At 46.9% G+C, this 17,976-nt stretch overlaps 1 protein-coding gene across 1 annotated transcript in view; it reads left to right on the plus strand.

Moving 5' to 3' along the window:
- Positions 1–17,976, plus strand: part of XPA (XPA, DNA damage recognition and repair factor) — a 29,261-nt gene that overhangs the window by 175 nt on the left and 11,110 nt on the right. The window contains exons 2-3 of the mRNA XM_006266726.3: positions 5,342–5,446; positions 12,417–12,522. Coding sequence (XP_006266788.3) covers positions 5,342–5,446; positions 12,417–12,522 — 211 coding nt within the window. The remainder of the gene's footprint in view (positions 1–5,341; positions 5,447–12,416; positions 12,523–17,976) is intronic.

The raw sequence follows: 17,976 nt of genomic DNA on the forward strand, positions 1-17,976 counted from the left end.
GGGACTGCCCGATAGCCAGGGCCGCGCGGTGGTCCTTGTCCCTGAGGAACAAGAGCCGTGACTGCACCCGCGCCTTTGGAGAGCAGCACTGAAACGGCGTGCTTGACTTCTCCTGCTGCTGGGTTTTAACATCAAGTAACCCCCGTCTCTAGCCTAGAGAGGTGTTGTAAAGTGTTTCAGCTCGTTTCAAAACGAGACAAGAAACTGACAGTCCTGAGTTATGTTGGATTCACTTCCCAAAGCCAGCAGCCTTAAGAAGGGATATACTCATGTTTGCCAAACAGACAAAAAGGCTAGCCATATTTTAAGAAAGTTCATAGTTTCATAGGTGTTAGGGTCAGAAGGGACCTGTTTGGTCATCGAGTCCGACCCCCTGCCCTGGGCAGGACTGAGTACTGGGGTCAGATGACCCAGCCAGGTGTCTGTCCAGTCTCCTTTTAAACACCTCCAAGGAAGGGGACAGCACCACCTCCCTTGGAAGCATATTCCATATTTTGGCAACCCTCACTGGCAAGAATTTTTTCCTGATGTCCAATCTGAATTGCTCTCTTCCAGATTGTGGCCATTATTTGTAGTAAACATTGTATCCCCTATTTCTTGCTGGGCCCCCCTCATGAGTTCATAGGCAGGCACGAGATCACCTCTCAGCCTCTTCTTGTAGAGGCTGAAGAGGTTCTAGTCTCCCAATCGGTCCACATAGGGGTTTTTTCTGTAGGCCTTTAACCAGATGAGTGGCCCTCCTCTGAACCCTCTCCAGGCCATCCACATCCCTCCTGAAGTGTGGTGCCCAAAACTGGATGCAGTACCCCAGGTGCAGCCTGACCAATGCCACAGAGAGGGGAAGTAGCACCTCCTTAGACTTGTTTGTGATGCACCTATTTATGCAAGAAAGGGTGCGGTTAGCTTTCATAGACTTAATAGATTTCATAGACATTAAGGCCGGCAGGGACCTCAGAAGATCGTCGAGTCCAGCCCCCTGCCCCAGGGGCAGGAAGTTGGTAGGGATCATAGGATCCCAGCAAGGTAAACATCCAGATGACTTTTGAAGGCATTCAGAGTAGGTGCTTGAGCCACCTCCAGTGGCAGTCTATTCCAAATCTTGAGGGCTTGGACAGTAAAGAAGTTCTTCCTTTGCTTATTATCTCATCACACTGGTGACTCATGTTCATTTTGGAGTTGACTACGACTCTGAGATCCCTTTCCGCAGTTGTGCTACTTAATGTGGTACCTCCCAGGCTATAGGAGTGTTGGTGATTCTTCCTCCCCAGGTGCAATACATGACATTTATCCTTGTTAAACTGCATCCTATTCTGTTTGGCCCATTTCCCCAGCCTGTCCAAATCAGCCTGGATTTGCTCCCTGCCATCTAGTTTGTTTACCTCCCCCCACATAGTTTGGTGTCATCAGCAAACTTGGACAGGGTGCTTTCTACTCTCTTGTCCAAGTCACTAATGAAGATATTGAATAGTACTGGTCCCAGGAAAGAGACTTGGGGGACTCCGCTGCTCACATTCCGCCAGGTAGAAACCGACCTGTCCACCACCACTCTCTGGGTGCGTCCCATAAGCCAATTTTCTACCTACCAGACTGTAACAATCTACATTGCAACTGTTTAGTTTATTTATAAGAATTGGGTGTGACACTGTTTCAAAGGCCTTTTTAAAATCTAAGTAAGTAACATCTACCTGTATTCCTTCATCCAAGCATTTTGTGACCTGGTCGTAAAATGAAACCAGGTTAGTCAGGCAGGATCTGCCTGCTATGAACCCGTGCTGGTTGTCCCTTAGCATTATTTTACCTGCTGGTCCCCCACAAAGGTGATCCTTAACTATTTTCTCAAAGGTCTTGTCAAGGATAGAGGTGAGACTAACCGGCTTATACCTGGTTCCTCCTTCCTCCCCTTCTTGAAAATAGGGACCACACTGGCCCTTTTCTAATCCTCCGGGACCTGTCCTGAGCACTATGAGTGTTCAAACAGTTGTGCCAGTGGCTCCACTATGACTCCAGCTAATTCCCTAAGTACCCTAGGATGAAGATCATTGGGGCCTGTTGACTTAAATACATTCAACCCCTCCAGGTGCCCCTTTACTAGGTCAGTATGAACAGTTGGTGGGTTGGTATCTATACTGGGCTTACCTGAAGTCCCAATGGGATGCATATTTGTATTCGTGTCCAGGAACCCCACCTTTCTTCAGATAGTGAACCCTATCAATAGGTGGTCACTATCCCCTAGGTTACCTTGCACCTGCAGATCCCCCACCAAGTCATCCCCTGTGGGCAGCACCAAGTGTAGTAAGGCATTTTCCCTAGTGGGAACGTGTACCTCCTGCGATAGGTGAAAGTCCTGTAAGGAGGTTAGAAACTTTCGTGAACGGGCAGACCTGGCTGTCTGTTTCTCCCAGCAGATGTCTGAGAAGTTTAAGTCCCCCATGACGACCAGGTCCTTTGAGTGTGCTGCCTCTGAGAGCTGTCTTGAGAATTCTAGGTCTAACTCGTCCCCCTGGTGTGGGGGTTTGTAGTAGATCCCCACTACCAAGTCCCTTTCACCTCAACCCCCCTGTAACCTGACCCATAGTACCTCAATCTGCCCTTCTTCTTGGCCCAGTTTAACTACGGAAGATGTATATTGCTCCTTAACAGAGAAAGCAATGCCCCCTCCCCCCTTTTTTCTACACTCTGTCCTGTCTGTACAGCCTGTAGCCTTCAATGTCCACTGCCCAGTCATGGGTAGGATCTCACCAAGTTTCTGTTAGCCCAACCAGATCGAGTTCTTTATTTGCAAGCAGGAGTGCAAGTTCCTACTGCTTGTTCCCCATGCTCCTAGCATTAGTATAGAGGCATCTAAGCCCCCAGTAGGTGCCCTTGCTACTTCCCCATTCTGATGCTTGGTGGGGCCCTTGGTACTTACCTGGACTGTTCCAGCGCCTGGCTTGAGGTTTGTCGTTCCTGGCCTCTCTCTGTCGTTAACATCCCCGTCCCCTAATGAACCTAGTTTAAAGCCTGGCATATGAGATCAGCCAACCTGTAAGAGAAGAGACTCTTACCTCTTGGAGAGAGATGTAGCCCATCTCGTCCAAACAAGGCCTTATCCTGGAAGTGCAGGTCGTGGTCAAGGAATCCAAACCCTGCATGATGGCATCAGCTCCAAAGCTGTGAGTTGATCTCTCTCATGCAATTGCTGTGGTACTGTCCTCGACTGCTGACTGGTAGGATGGATGAGAGGACCACCTGTGCCCCCGAACCTCTGAGCCTGGCTCCCAGTGCCATGTAGTCACTCATGACCCCGCCTGGACTACTCTGGGCTGCGTCATTCGTTCCTACATGGATGAGGACCATGGGATAGTAGTCAGAAGGCCTAATCAGGTCTGGAATCCTTGTTGTGATGTCTTGAATCCAGGCTCCGGGCAGGCAGCATACCTCCCGTACTGTGGGATCTGGGTGGCAGATGGCTTCCTCCGTTCCTCTCAGGAGGGAGTCGCCCACCACAATGACCTGACGTCTTCTCCTCCGGCTGCACAGTTCTCTCTTAGCTTGCTTGGTGGTGGCCGTGAAAATGGCCTCCACTGCTGCTCTCTGCCAGTGATGCCAGGGCCTCATCTGTTCTTCAGCTGCACTGAGGGAGTCACCCTGGCCTTGCGATGTCTAGCCCTCGAGGTGACTGTCTGCCATCCAGCCGCATCGACTCCCTCCTGTGACTCCTTCCCTCCAGGCATGTGAACCTGCAGAGAATGGAAGTACCCATCAATCACCTCAATTGCCCTGATCCCCTGGCAGCCTGCTCACCTTTGCCTGGAGTTCCCTCATCTGCCCCTCCAGGGCCTCAGTCTGGGCACATGTGGGACAGGTGAGGGGAGTCCTGGCCCCCCAATACCCCTGGGCCTTGAGGGCCCGCCAGGCAACCCCTGCAGGCAGGGGGCCCGGGTGCCACCAACCCACCCAATGGCTCTGTCTGGATGGAGGCCTCAGTGGAGCCCCAAGCAGGAGGCAGCATTGGAGCAGGGTCCCTGGCTGCGCTCCAGCTCGCCACCCCCATTAAAGACTCTTCACATGCACTCACCTGAAGACTGTCCAAAGCCACCAACTTCGACACGCGGAGTCTCAGGCCCCTTCTGCTTTCTCTCCTATGCAAACTCCTGCGTGTCTTAAGTAGAGATGGGAGAGGAGGAAAACCCCTTCCCAATTCCCTACAGCTGGCCCAGCTTGGCTCTCCCTTCCCCCTCCCTGCCCGGCTTACCTTACTACTGCTGCTGGCTCCTCACTGCTCTGCTTGGTGGGGTCAGGGGAGCCGACGGCATGTGTGCACTGGTGCACACGTGTACTCACTTCAGCGTCCAGGTTCCGTTAATGTATCTATACCTTAGAATTGAACATGTTGCTGTTAGAAAGAATAAATTCCATACATAGGTTTAAACTGAGTGTCCCCAGTCTGTGGCCCATAGGTTGGATCCAACCACCGGAAGGCTTTGGCCCACCTTGCAAGGATAATGGAATACCGGCCAAATAGCAAGAAACAAAGCATCAAAAAAAAAGCACAGACAGAGATGTGGTAGGGCTTGGGATGGAGGTGTCACACAGTCATATTAAATTTGAATCCTTAAATATGGTTTATTAAAACAAGAGCTTAATGGAAAGATTTACACTACCTTAAGCTATTTTGGGGAGCAGAAGTCTTCATATTCTTCAAAACTGAGTCCCAAAGCTTGATTTTGTTGTGGTAAGCCATGCTGTCTAAACTTAAGGGTTTCAATTCTAGCGTTGTCAGTTAAATAACAAAACACCTGCATGGCAAATACTACATTTTACACGATCAGTTAGTTGATTCAATGTACACTAACTTTTGTTATACAATGGATTTCCATCAAAAGACTTTTCACCTTGTATGTAGCTTTTGTACTGTATCTTCAGAGTCTAAATACTTTATTAGGCTTATTTTTGTCTTTACATAAACTTTAATAAAAGCGCCCATCCTATAATCTGTAGAGTTGTGCATTATGGGTATTAGATTTAGCTTTGAAAACAGCCTTGCACGCTTTTTAGTTTCTTTGTTGCTTTTCTTGCTCTGCAGGAGTAGCAAGCATTGTTGTATAATATAGGTGAGGTTTTGAATTACCTACAGTAAATGGATTTTTCTCCATTGCTAGAAATTTATTCTCTGTGGTCAGGAAGAAGTAGCTTTTAAGATACTTTGTGTGGCAAAGTGCTTTTTGAAAGCAGAACAATCTGCATGCCAGTTTATGAACCCGTTGGATATGACTGTCACCTTTTGTATACTTGTTTTAGAAGTTCTTTTGTAAATACATCTGTATGTGTAGTTCCTTTAACCTCTTATTTGTCTCTTCAGGCACTGTCGAAGTTAAAGCACCTCCGAAGATAGTTGATACAGGGGGAGGATTCTTTCTGGAAGAGGAAGAGAAGGACAAGATTCAGAAAACTGTGGATCCTTCAGGTAAATTCAGTTGTCTTTGCAGAAAGTGACTCTAATGATCACAGTTAGTATAAGCTGTCTACTAAAATAAGCGGCACAGTAGCTGGAGAGAATTTACATAAGTCAATAATAGTTTCAATGAAATTTGAACTGTTTGTTCAACCAACTATTTGTTGGTTGATGTTAACAACTGTCAAATGGTGTGGAAGGGTGAAATTAATTTAAATCCTTGGGTCATTCCAACCAATGTGTGAAGTTTACTGATTAATTGCTGAAGCAAGATTAATGCCATGGATAAGCGAAATCTTATGGAATGGGTCTTGACTGCTGTGAACAGCAGGTCCGGCTGGCAAACAGCACAGCAGGCATCATGTAGAAGTTACCAAGGTCTCTCCCAGCCTATACCTGCTATTTATACGTAGCTGGTAAACATAATCTAAATATTCTAATAAATGATCTCTGATTGGTTTTACTTAAATGTCTGTTTTACTGAAACTTCTGGAACCAGACTACACTAGATTTCTTATGGGCCAAGAAGGTAGCAATTAGTTAAAATTTATATCTTTGAGAAAGTAACACGGCAATAGGGAGGGTTTCTTCTCCTTTCTTCCCATGGTAGGAAGCTGTTCTAGCCCTGGCTAACAAGACTGTCTTGTTCTTACTAATTGTGTCCAGTTAGACAAACAGTTTTGTTTGCTCTGCTGACCAAGCCAGCCACGGCATCTGCAAATATTCACATTATGGTACGTCACTCAAAGATAGGGTTTGGACCTATCATTAGGAGGTGCACTGATATATTGGTTGCCTATCGGATTGGCACTGGTAAAGTAAAATGACATTATCCACTTTTTTTTGGCCATTGCAGCCAGTAATGCTTATCAATAATTATGCCTCCTGGCTAGGGCCCTGCAGACCTGGGTTCCCTCTTCGCCACTGGGTCAGGGCCCCCAGATGCCTGGGTTTTCTCGGGGAAACAGTGGGTTTCCCCTTGCAGGTGGGCAGCATTCTAGTCTGCAAGGGGTCCTGCCTGGGGCTGCTGGGAGTGGGATGCAGGGGACCCACATGCATGTGTGCAGCCACACACATGCATGTGGCCAGGACTACAGCCAGGCAGTGTGGAGAGCAGCTCCCTGCAGGTAAGTTTTTGGAGGGGAAGGGGCATGGCAGGGCGGGGAGGGTGTTGCAGATTGAGACCCCCATGGTGAGGGAAGGAGTGCCTCAGGGGCTGCAGTTGGTGCTGGGGCTGCTGCCCAGTCAGGGTGGTGCATGGGATCTGGGACCTGGACAGGGAGCAGGATAGCACCATGGGGGGCAAGTTGTGCCTCCTGCTGCCTGGTGGGCAGGGTACGTGCGGCTGGCATGGGGCTCCTAGGACTAAGGGAACAGTGCGGAGAGCTCTGGGCTCACAGCAGGCAACCGGCATCCATTCTTGCCCCGCTCGACTCTGATCTGACCGGGGGGAGGGGTGAGGAGCAGGGAGGAAAGGCAGGCATGTGTCACCCTACCCTCAGCCCAGCCAGGTCCTGCCCTTCCTGGAGCCAGGTCCATTCAGCGTCTCCTGTGGGGCACGGGAACTTGCCCTGCCCCTGGCGGCAGCAGCAGCACCAGGAGGGGAAGGGGCCCTTCCCTCTGCTGGAGTCCAGCTCCCAGGACCTGGGGCCCAGCTACGGGGGAGAAGTGGCCTGGTTTCTCCAGGCCTGGAATAGTCGCATGGCCTTGCTCTGGCCAGAAGAAGGAGAGAGTGGATCCTGACCCAGAGACCACCCAGCTCTGGGCAGCCAGGAAGGCTAACACCTTCCCCCGCTGCCCTGCTGGGCAGGCTCAGTCAGCTGCCCCTTGGCACTTCTACATGTGCTCTAGGAGTGGGGTGAGGTGGGGGTACTGTACTTTAATTAGAGGCTCTGAGAGCCACTCTAATTAAAGTGCCACAGTGTCTCGTGTATCAGCGTCCCTGCACTTAAAAATGGTGGCAGCAGCGCTTGAACTAAAGCTCATCCAATGAGCCAAAAAAAAAGATTTATTTATGTCAATAGCTTAAAATGCCTTGCATTTCTAAATATCGGTTATTGGATCAGCATCGACCAACATGATTCGTTAATAATTCGGTATCAGTATTGGTGAAGAAAATCTCTGTCCGTGCATCCCTACTATCATTGCCACTTAGCCATAGGCCCTTTGAAAACAGCCAAGTCTGGCAGCAATGTACCCATGGCTCATGTTGCACATTCCTATGTACAGACTTAGGGCTAACAATTTCTTTTCCCTGGTATATTTAGATCTCTTTCCAAGTAACTACCGCTGTGGCAAAATTTCCCTACCATGTAAGATATTTGGATGCATAAGAACAGAATTTCAGCCGATATAAATCAATGTAACTACATTGGCTTCAATGATGCTGTATAGGTTCATGTCAGCTGAAGGTCTAATTCATGAAATCTGTTAGTACCTACAGAAATTAAACTGCTACAATGATTATTGAAAGTGATAATCAGCAGTACATGGATAATAGGACTTCTCAGGTATGGACAGATATGCATTTAAAGCTCTCAAAATCCTGATCCACTTTGGAGCACTTCAGTGATGGGCACGCATGCATTTGGCAAGCTTCATAATGGCCACAAAGGCATGCAGTAGTGGTGCTTCTCAGCCAAGGAACTGGTGAGCAGGACTCTCTGCGTACCTCTTGGCTTCCAGTCTCCGTAGATTCTGAAGGACAGGAGCAGCAGAACAGTGTGGGATTCTGGGAGACCACCCAACCCCCTATTGCATTCTGCTGGAGGCTGCAGATGTTTCAGGAAGCACTTCAGACATATTTACTTTTTTGAAGGTCTTGTTTTGAAGCACTTAAGCCATTTTTGAAGTGCCTTCTTGGGTGTGAATGTCCTCACCCTCGTGGTTTGGAGTGTTTCAAACAGCATGTGTGTCAATCACATAAAAATTCCTGTCTCCAAAATGGAGTTGCAGAAATAATCGGAAAATTACAAACTGGCTTATGGAAAGTAGGCAAGCTAGTAGTGGGTAATTGAAGTGCCTGCTCTTTTCCTGTGATTTAAAAATGCACCTTGTTCTGTCAACTGCCACCACTGAAAATAGCCTAGCCCCATCCTTTTTCAAACCCCACTTCAGGTAGTTGAAGATTGCTATTAGGTCTCCTCTGGGTTTCCTTTTCTCTAAACTAAAGCCCAGTTCCTTCAGTCTTTTCTCATAAATTATGTCCCCCAGCTCCCTCACCATTTCTGTCACCCTCCACTGTACTCTCTCCAATTTGTCCACATCCATTTTGTAGAGAGAGGCCCAAAACTAAACACAGCACTCTAGATGTGGTCTCATCAGTGCTGAATAGAGGGGAATAATCAATTCTTTTGAACTACTGGCAACACATTTACCAGTGCAGCCTAGTACATTGTTAGCCTTCTTGGCAACAAGGGCACACTGCTGGCTCATATTCAGCTTATTGTCCACTGTAACCCCCAAATCCTTTTCTGCAAAGCTGCTGCCCAGCCAGTCAGCCCCCAGCCTGTACTGATGCATGGGATTGTTCTGTTCTAAGTGCAGGACTTTGCACGTGTCCTTGTTGAATTTCGTGAGATTCCTTTTGGCCCATGTTGTGTGCACAGGGCGTACGGTGTGAATTAAAAACAAGCCGGGATCTTATCAGGGCATAAGGCACAATGCTGCATTTATTGGAACATAAAACACGCAACACGAAAAGAATAAAAATAATAAGGTTATCTGCTTCATTCATTCCCATACATATTTATTCATTCATTCAAAAGAGACAAGCACACACACACACAGAAGTTAGACAGCCTTGCAAAGGTTAAGGTGTTACCAAGGTCTAAAGTTGCTAAAGATGAGTCTGGTGGCCGGCCAGGCTGACCATGAGAATTGGAGTCAGGTCTTGTTGGACGCGCCCAAAACTCCTTGCAGGTGGAAAAGACTTTTGTCTTTGTGTTCGTTCTTTATAGTGATAGCTGTCCATACAAGCCTATGGATTTTGCTAAGTCAGATGCAAAGGTCATCCTCCTTGTCCTGTTGGCAGGCTGGGATTGGTAGGACATGATCTTCTGGCTTTGTGGTTTGCAATCTTTAGGAGGGGGTCATTGCTTGCAGTCTTCAGCCATCAGGGTGAAGAATGATCCAGTATTTGGTAATCCTTAACTGCTGACTCAACATTGCTGCAGCCTTTAACCGTTAAACCACAAAAGGTTATTTTCACCTGCTGCAAGAGGTCTTCCCTCACGTTGTCACATACATACATCATTCACTCTTTCTTTACCTCTTTCCACATACACCAGACATGCCACAAACCTTGCATGAGCATTTTCCTTCTACTAAATTTAAGTTCTAAAATCATGAGACCAATAGATCAAATACATTTATGCTAAGCAATAGGAAATTTAAAACAGATGATTAATTACAGAACACTAATAATGACTGATCAAAATCCCCCCACCCTGCCCACTGCTTTGCGGCGCTGAGCAGCCCTGATATGTAGGTGCCCTGCCCATGCCATTGCCCCTCATTCCCAAGCCACAGCCCCCCAGCCCTGTTGGTGCCTCTTACTCCCCATCCACCCCTGCTGATGTCCGTCACTCCAAATGCACAGCCCTCTGAGTCCTGCTGGTGCCCCTCACTCCACCCCACCCCCCCTCCAGTGCTCCTCACTCCCCACCCACAGCCGTCTGGCCCTGCCAGTGCCCCTCACTCCCCACCCACAGCTCCCTGGGCCCTGCCAGTGCCCCTTACTCCTCACCCACAGCCCCCCACCCCTCCCCAGCCCTGCTGGAGGGGGCTGCTAGGGTTATGGGGCCAGGGACCCAGGTCTGCAGCACCCAAGCCCTGGCTGCTGCTTGTGGGAGGCAGTGGCTGCTGCAGCCTGACCAGGGAGTGGAGCTCAGAGTCTGGTTCCTCCTCCCCCATGGGCAGCATGGCTGTTGTGGAGCCTGGGCAGAGGTGGATGCAGGCTGCCTACTGCAGGCTTCAGGCTCCCTACTCTGCTGCCCTCCATCCAGGGGTCTCTGCAGCCCAGCAGATGGGACCTGGCATGGCATGGCAGAGCAAGCAGGGAAGCTCCGGGGCTGGTGCTGGGAGCCCTGTGCCTCCACGACAAGGGATCCCCTGCCTACCCAGCAGCTGCAGGGAGCACAACTCCACACTGCCACCTGTGCTGCTGCCAGGCTTGCAGGGAGTGCCTTGCCATAGTGATGCAGGGTTCCCAGTGGTGGCCTGAACTTTCCCACCCTGCTCTGCTGTGGAGGCCTCCAGGGGAGGACAGCAGGGTGGGTAGCCCAAGCCTGCAGCAGCCAGCCTACATCCACTCCCTACACAGTGCATGAATCCCCTCCACTGCCCCGTGGAGGAACCACCTGCGGCTCTGGGCCACTCAGGTCCTGCGGCCATGCATTCTAGCCCCAGGCACGTATAGTTTCTAGTGTAAAATTAAAATTAGGAATACAGCATACTTTGCTAGATATGTTTGCTACAAATATGTGTCGACACTGACTAGAGGTGCACCGATACATAGGTCCAATATCAGATCAGCACCATTATAAAGAAAATTGACTATATCGGAAATTGGCCTGATGCGGCCAGTAATTTGGCCAATAAATGTCTATGTGCGCGTGCAGCCACAGTGCAGCATGTAGGCACCAAGGGGTGCAGCCCGGCAGCTTGGAGAGCTGTCTGCAGCTGGTAAGTCTGTTGTGGTGGGAGGGGAGGGGCAGATCAAGGCCCCCACAATGAGGGAGTAGGGCTGGGGCTGGGGCTGGCGCTGCTCAGCCAGGGGGTTCACGCATAGGAAGGAGCTGTGTCTTGTCTGGGGGGCGCAGGGAGGGGGGGTGTGACTCCTGCTGCTGTGTGCACCCCGGGGGGGAGGGGGGGTGTGCCCCTGGATCTGTGTGGGGTGGGCTGCAGCTGCAGGCTGGGGCTGTGCCGGGCTCTTCCTGGCACATGGTGAGGGTGGGGTTGGGCCAGGCTGTGCTTGGGGTGGGTGGGTGGTGGCAGTGCTGGGAAGGGAGGTTATGGGGGGGCTACAGCAAAATTTGGGGTGGCTGCAGTGCCCCCCATAATCCCCTTCCCAGCACTGCTCCCAAGTGCAGCCTGGCTCAGCCCCTGCCCCACCCCCACACACTGGGAAGAGCCCAGTGCAGCCCCAGTCCGCAGCTGCAGCCTGCCCCTGCCCCGCCCTGCACAGATCCAGGGGCCCACGCCCTCCCCCACCATGTCCTCCTGGGGTGTGCACAGCTGCAGAAGCCACCCCCCAGCACCCCCCAGACAAGCCACTGCTGTGCCCCATCCCACCCCGGCTGGGCAGAGCCTGCCCCAGCCCCATTCCCACCCTCACTGCAGGGGGCGTTGATCTGCCCCCCTTCCCTGCCATGACCCTTTTCTCCCCCCTCCCCTTCTACCACAACAGATTTACCAGCTGGACGCAACTGTATCGAAAATCGGATCGGTATTGGCCCCCAAAATCTCTGTTGGTGCATCCCTAACTCTGACATTCATCACCAGAGATTTTTTTTTTGTGTTCCAGGATACTAAAGAAAATTGCATTTGGACATTCAGCCAATACTTGTTGGTTGAAGCAAGTATTTACCATTATATTTTTCCCTTATGCCCTGGGTCTGTTAAAAGAATAGATTCTCAAAGGCTAGCTGCAGTAATCTGAACCTTACACATATGCACACAAGCAAATATTGCCATCAGAGAAAGTTTATGTCTTGATGTATGATACATTTTTCTGAAAGGTAAAGAGTGCAGCAGGAAAGAGGCAAGAGATCCAGCTGAGAGGATCAGTTGGTAGGATCAGAGTCTTTATTTGTTAGACAGATTTTTATGAAACTTTTCAGTAGGAGAAACATGAAGTGTTCATAATAACAAGACATTGAAAGCTATAATATAAACTAGCGAATCTCTTGTAAGATCAACCACAAGTACTTGTTCTGGTAAAAAAAAAAATCTAATTAAAATACTTGTTTCTTTCCACTAGAACCTCTACTAGAGTTTGATGATGTTTTCTGTGAAGACTGTGGGAAACAATTTATGAATTCATACCTCATGCAACACTTTCATTTGGGGATATGTGATAATTGCAGGTATGTAAATATTAGGAAAATAATACCCTTAAAAGTATTACTCTTCATATTATTTAATAAATGTTTTGCTAGAACTGAAACTTGATTTTCACTATTCGAACCATTATAGTTGCATTTTATAGAATGCAAATAATTTATCAGCAAAAATATCAGCAAAAGAATGTATTCAATTTTATTATTTTTCTTGAACATTACATGTCTAGCATACAGCTAAGTTGCATTTTTCATGGCGGAAGCACAGAACAGAATCATCTCATACAAATGCTTCTTGGAGACTAAAGAAAGAAAATAACTAATATAGTGGAAAAGTATAGCTTCTTCATAGAATTAATTATAGTAAAATTATTGTGTGTGCGTGTGTGTGTGTACGTGTACGTACGCTAAAAGATATTACAATTTTGTCATGGCTAATAGTATTTGAGATAAATAAAATAATGTTTTAGCTATGTAAGGCATCACAGGCCAGATTCTAGTCTACCTATTAGGTGGCCAGGTCAAACTGGCACCTCTTAAATTCTCATCCTTACCTGCTCATCTGCATACTCTGTTGTATAGCCCAATCCTATATATAAAGTCTGTGTGTGTTTTTAGGAGATTTTTTATGACTGGAAATCATTTTTTAGTTGCTTAGGATGAAATTTAGCCGGGGGGGGCACTTTTTAAATGTTGGTGTTTGACCACCGTCTTTAAAAATGGTGGCCATGACTAACAAGATGAATAAATGTTGATTTCTCTGTACCTATGTACCTATGAGGCCAATTTTGATTTTTCTAAATTACTTCAAATAGGTATTGCAATAACCTACACACTTCCTTTGTCCTTTGAGTAATGACCCATTGTTTGGCAGCTCTAAGCCTTTAAATGCAAAAACCATCAATATTGGCCACGTTCTTGGCAACATAAGAGTACCTGTTTTAAGTGGAAAGTTTTACCATTTATTTCTTCAAAGTCACATTTAGTATTATTAATAACAGGTATAAATGATTACAGAACACATTTAAGTAAAATAAAATGCTTCAACTCAAATTTTAAGTCAAGTCTGTGATTGCATACACTGGATACCCTTAATCTGGGTATTTTTCTTCTCTATCACTATCTTCTTCAGATGACTTCTAGCTTTAATTGGCTTATCCAAATGTCCATTTTCATTATTTAGAGGCAATTTCACTCCATCTGGCAGTCCACTTTTAGTACACATCACAGGTTCCAACACATCCAGCGCTGACGTCCTCACAAAATGTGTTGGATCACAAGTTTGTGCATGTCATGAATTTCTCCATTCATTGACCTGCAAATGTGCTCAGAGGCACTGCTGTTTGAAGGAGTCATGGTCTGGAGAAAATCTTGCAGGAATTGTAGTGTGCCATTTGCTTCCATTTACGTGCATGAGCAACGGACAAACGATCGCTCACGGGATCATTGTAAAGTATTCTGACACAGAATAAAGCCAGTTTATGGAACAGATAGATCTTCAATGAGCTACTTATTTTTTCCAAGTTGTTGCATAGTCTCCATGTACATCAGATCTTTTGATTGTAAGATTCACTTCACTGATGTCAGTTTACTGCAGCCAAAAAACCCAGTTTACTCCAGTGAATCTGTGAACCCCAAGAGCAGCAGATGCTATATCACGCTCTGGAAATAATGAACAGCAGTAATAGTATGATAGCACGTTTCTTGGTTTCTTCTTGTACATGTACATATCTTGCTTGGTCACATGACTGATGTAGGAAGCAACAACTCATACATCAGTATCTTCGAAATCAAAAGTAACGGTGCAAGAATGATCCATTTGAGCTTCATGGGAGAATGCCCTTTTGTCGGCATCACGTGGCGATTTCAATACAAAGCGTGCATCATGTTTTCTGGATTTTAAATCATAGTAGGTGAGATTCATTGTGAAGTACAGGTCAGCATGGTAGAAAAAAGAAGGCCATTCATTCAAGAACATATGTAGTCTCATTTTGTTAGAATGCTTTGATGGAAATGAGAGCCAGGATGCTCCAGTAGGCATTTCCTGGTCAGAACCAGGGTAGACGTTAGGAGCAAACCTGGATGACTTTCAATGACACTGTTGCTCATGCTGTTTAGTACTAGTCTTCAGCAATTCTTCATCATTAATGAAGTGAAATGCTACTGCTTGTGGGTGTTGGCCAGTGACATACTTCAAGAGACTGGGGGCATATTCAGACCATGTCTTGCTTGGTGTGATTTTATTCCGTATCACTCCAACATCTATTAATGCACGATAAAGTGTTGGTGGTGAGATGGACTGAAGGTTCATCATGTTATGAACTTTGATTTGACAGGTCTGTGGGAATGTTCCATCTGCTGTGAAGAGCAAAAGGCTCACAGCAGTAATTCTGTACTGCATGATTTCTTCTAAAGTCATGGTAGTCTCTGTTCTGCTGGTTAGAAGGTCAGTGACTTGTTTCACTGCAGTATGGGGAACTGTTTTCCTACACTCTTGCTTGCTCTTGGTTGCAATTGTCTTTGTCACAAAGATCTTGCATTTCTTTGTGGTGACAGTGACAGCCCCCTGGCAAAATTTCTTCCTTAGCCACCTCAGTTATGAATTTCAAAAATTAAAAAAATGGCCCCTCCCAAAAAACAGCTTTATATATATGACTGGACTATGTAGCAGTCAGCACCCTTTTCTGGTGGCTCTGGTCTGAAGCAGGCTGGAGCTAGGACCCAGCTCCTGCTGCTGCTTTCTGCTACCTGGCTGGAGAGCAGCAAAGAATGGCTCCCTGCTGCCTGGCTGAAGAGCAGCACAGTGTGGCATAGGCAAAACCCTTATCACAGAATGCTGCTGAAACCCTTCCTCTGTTAATAAGATCCACCCTGCAGGCTGCAGCTTACTAACCACTGCTCTTGAATTTTTGGGGAGGAGCATATAATTTCTGTGCTCTCCCCTCACCCCATTTCTTCCACCCCCACACCCCTTGGAATATATATCTGTTTTCCAAGTGAGGCCTGAGGAAGAATGTCCTGCATTTGAAAGTTTGTCTAGCTTTATCCCAGCTATATAGTTGGTCCAATAAAATATATCACCTTAAGAAATCTTTGCCTTTCACATAATTTCTGTACCATCACAGCTACAACATCACTCTTGCATTTGCAAGTGAGGCATCTTTCCTGATCAAGTTATACCTAGGAAAACATTTACATCCTTACAGCTATAAAGATTACTAATCCCCTTTCATAGAGATACATTCTCTTATTTCTAATTAATGACAAGGCTGCTTCTCCACTAACACTTTTTTGTCTTTGAAATGTAGACCTTCATTGTCTTAAGGACAGGTCTGAAGTCTCTACCCACCTCTCATGCAGGCTAATCTGCATCATCATTATAGAAGTGAATTCTCAGTGTTTGTTTCCCCTGAGGTATCATCTCCCTTAGGTGTGAACTTTCTTATTTAGAAAATGACACTTAACACAGTCATTACTGTATTGCTGAATCCCAGCTATACTGTAAAGATATAGAAGGACAATCATATGACATACTGTAATTTATACAAACATAACAATGATGAACACAGAAAACAGACTCTACATCAGGAAATCTAATTCAGAAAATCATCTATGCATAGTATTCCACAAATGCCCCAAAATCATCCTGCCTGGGGTGTGGTTTTGACACAGGGAAAAGCTAGAGGACATAAAAAGGCATGCAAGAGGAAATTGAAATGCAAAATACACCCCCCGCCCCCACACACACCCATCCCCCCCATGACCTGTTAGGTGTTTCAGAGTCTTGGTGAGACCACTCTTGTGACTGGATAGTGTTGGAAGATGTAAGGTAGTGTTGCATTGTCAGTCCTATACACATTTCTTTTTTGGTCTAGGAGGAAGACAGTAGTTGATTTGAGTGTTCTTTGAGTTAAAATAAAAGAGGAAAAATGCAGTGGTGATATGGTTGGAGGTTTATTTGTGTGTTTCCTAACTGCCAAGTCACAGGAAGAAGAGGTGGATGAAGCACAAGACGTTAGCTTCTAAAAGGCACAATACTGGAAGCTCAACAGACTCTTGATTTAGTCTGTGACACATTTCTGCTGCTCCCATTTTTCCATCTCCTGTTGTTGTCTTAAGGCTTCAAAGTACTGAGATCCTTGCAGCAGACTCTTCCTCCATTTGAGGCCATCCTGGGCAATAGTCTCCTATGAATTGTTATCGATGTTGCGTTTTTTTCAAGTTGGCCTTGAGGACATCCTTGAAGCGCTTTCTCTGCCCTCCTCTTGAGCATATGCTTTGACTGAACTGGGAGCATAAAACTTGCTTTGGGAGTCAGACATCTGAATGATGTGGCCGCCCCAATGAAGTTAATGTCAGATGATCTTTGCCTTGATGGTCGTTGTGTTTGCGCATAATGTTGGTGCATCTATCTACCCACTAGATTCAAAGGATCTTCTGGAGGCAGTGTTGATGATACTTCTTCAGCGACTTGAGGTGTCTCCTGTACATTGTCCATGTCTCAGCTCTATACAGTAAGGTAGGAATCACGAATGTTTGATAAACCATGAGTTTAGTTTCAGATCCCATGTCATGATCTTTAAATACCAGTTTCCTCAGGCATCCAAAGGCTGCACTTGCACATTCAAAGGGATGTTGGATTTCTTCGTTGATGTTGGCCTTCTGCGAGAGATGGCTTCCAAGCTACAGGAAATACTTGGTGTTCTCCAGAGTCTTACTGTGAATCTGAATTACCGGAGCTGGGAACTGCTCACTAAGAGATAGAGAACCTTAGTTTTCTTAAATGTTAAGTGTCAGTCCCATTTTCCGGTATACTTCAGTAAAGACGTCAGCAATTGCCTGAAGGTCTGCTTCCACGTGAGAACACACTACAGCATCATAAGCAAGGATCCTGGTTTTCTCTATTTAAAAATACAGAATCTCTGATTTAAAGAACAATCCCAAATTCTTATGTTAAAAAGCCCAAAACCCCCATCTTTCCTCAATTAAAATGAAACGCCACTACATAGGTAGTAATTTAACACAGTGTTTCATTGATATGTTTACAATTTTAAAGCAATTTGGAAACCTACCAATGCCCCAGTCATTATAATAAAATAAATTCTAAATACTTGTATATTTTGGCATTTGATTTGGGTTCTTTTACCATGGAAAATCAGAGCTCCCCATACCCGCTTCACCCACCAAGTTGCATGTCCAGCTGCAGCTGTCCTGCCCTGCTGCTTTGTGGTCAGCAGCCCTGATATGTTGGTGCCATGCCCATGACGTTGCCCCTCCCAACAGCCCCCTGGCCTTGCCACTGGCCCTTGCTTCCAACCCACAGTCCCCTGCCTTCTCCCCTAGGCCCTGCCGGTACCCCTCGCTCCCAACCTGCAGCCCCTTTGGCCATGCCACTGCCCCACACTCCCAACCCACCGCCCTCCCCAGCGTTGACAGTGCCCCTCACTCCTGATTTGCAGTCCTCTGGCTCTGCCAGCTGCC

The sequence above is a fragment of the Alligator mississippiensis genome, chromosome 3, assembly GCF_030867095.1.
Source record: "Alligator mississippiensis isolate rAllMis1 chromosome 3, rAllMis1, whole genome shotgun sequence".
Lineage (NCBI taxonomy): Eukaryota > Metazoa > Chordata > Crocodylia > Alligatoridae > Alligator > Alligator mississippiensis.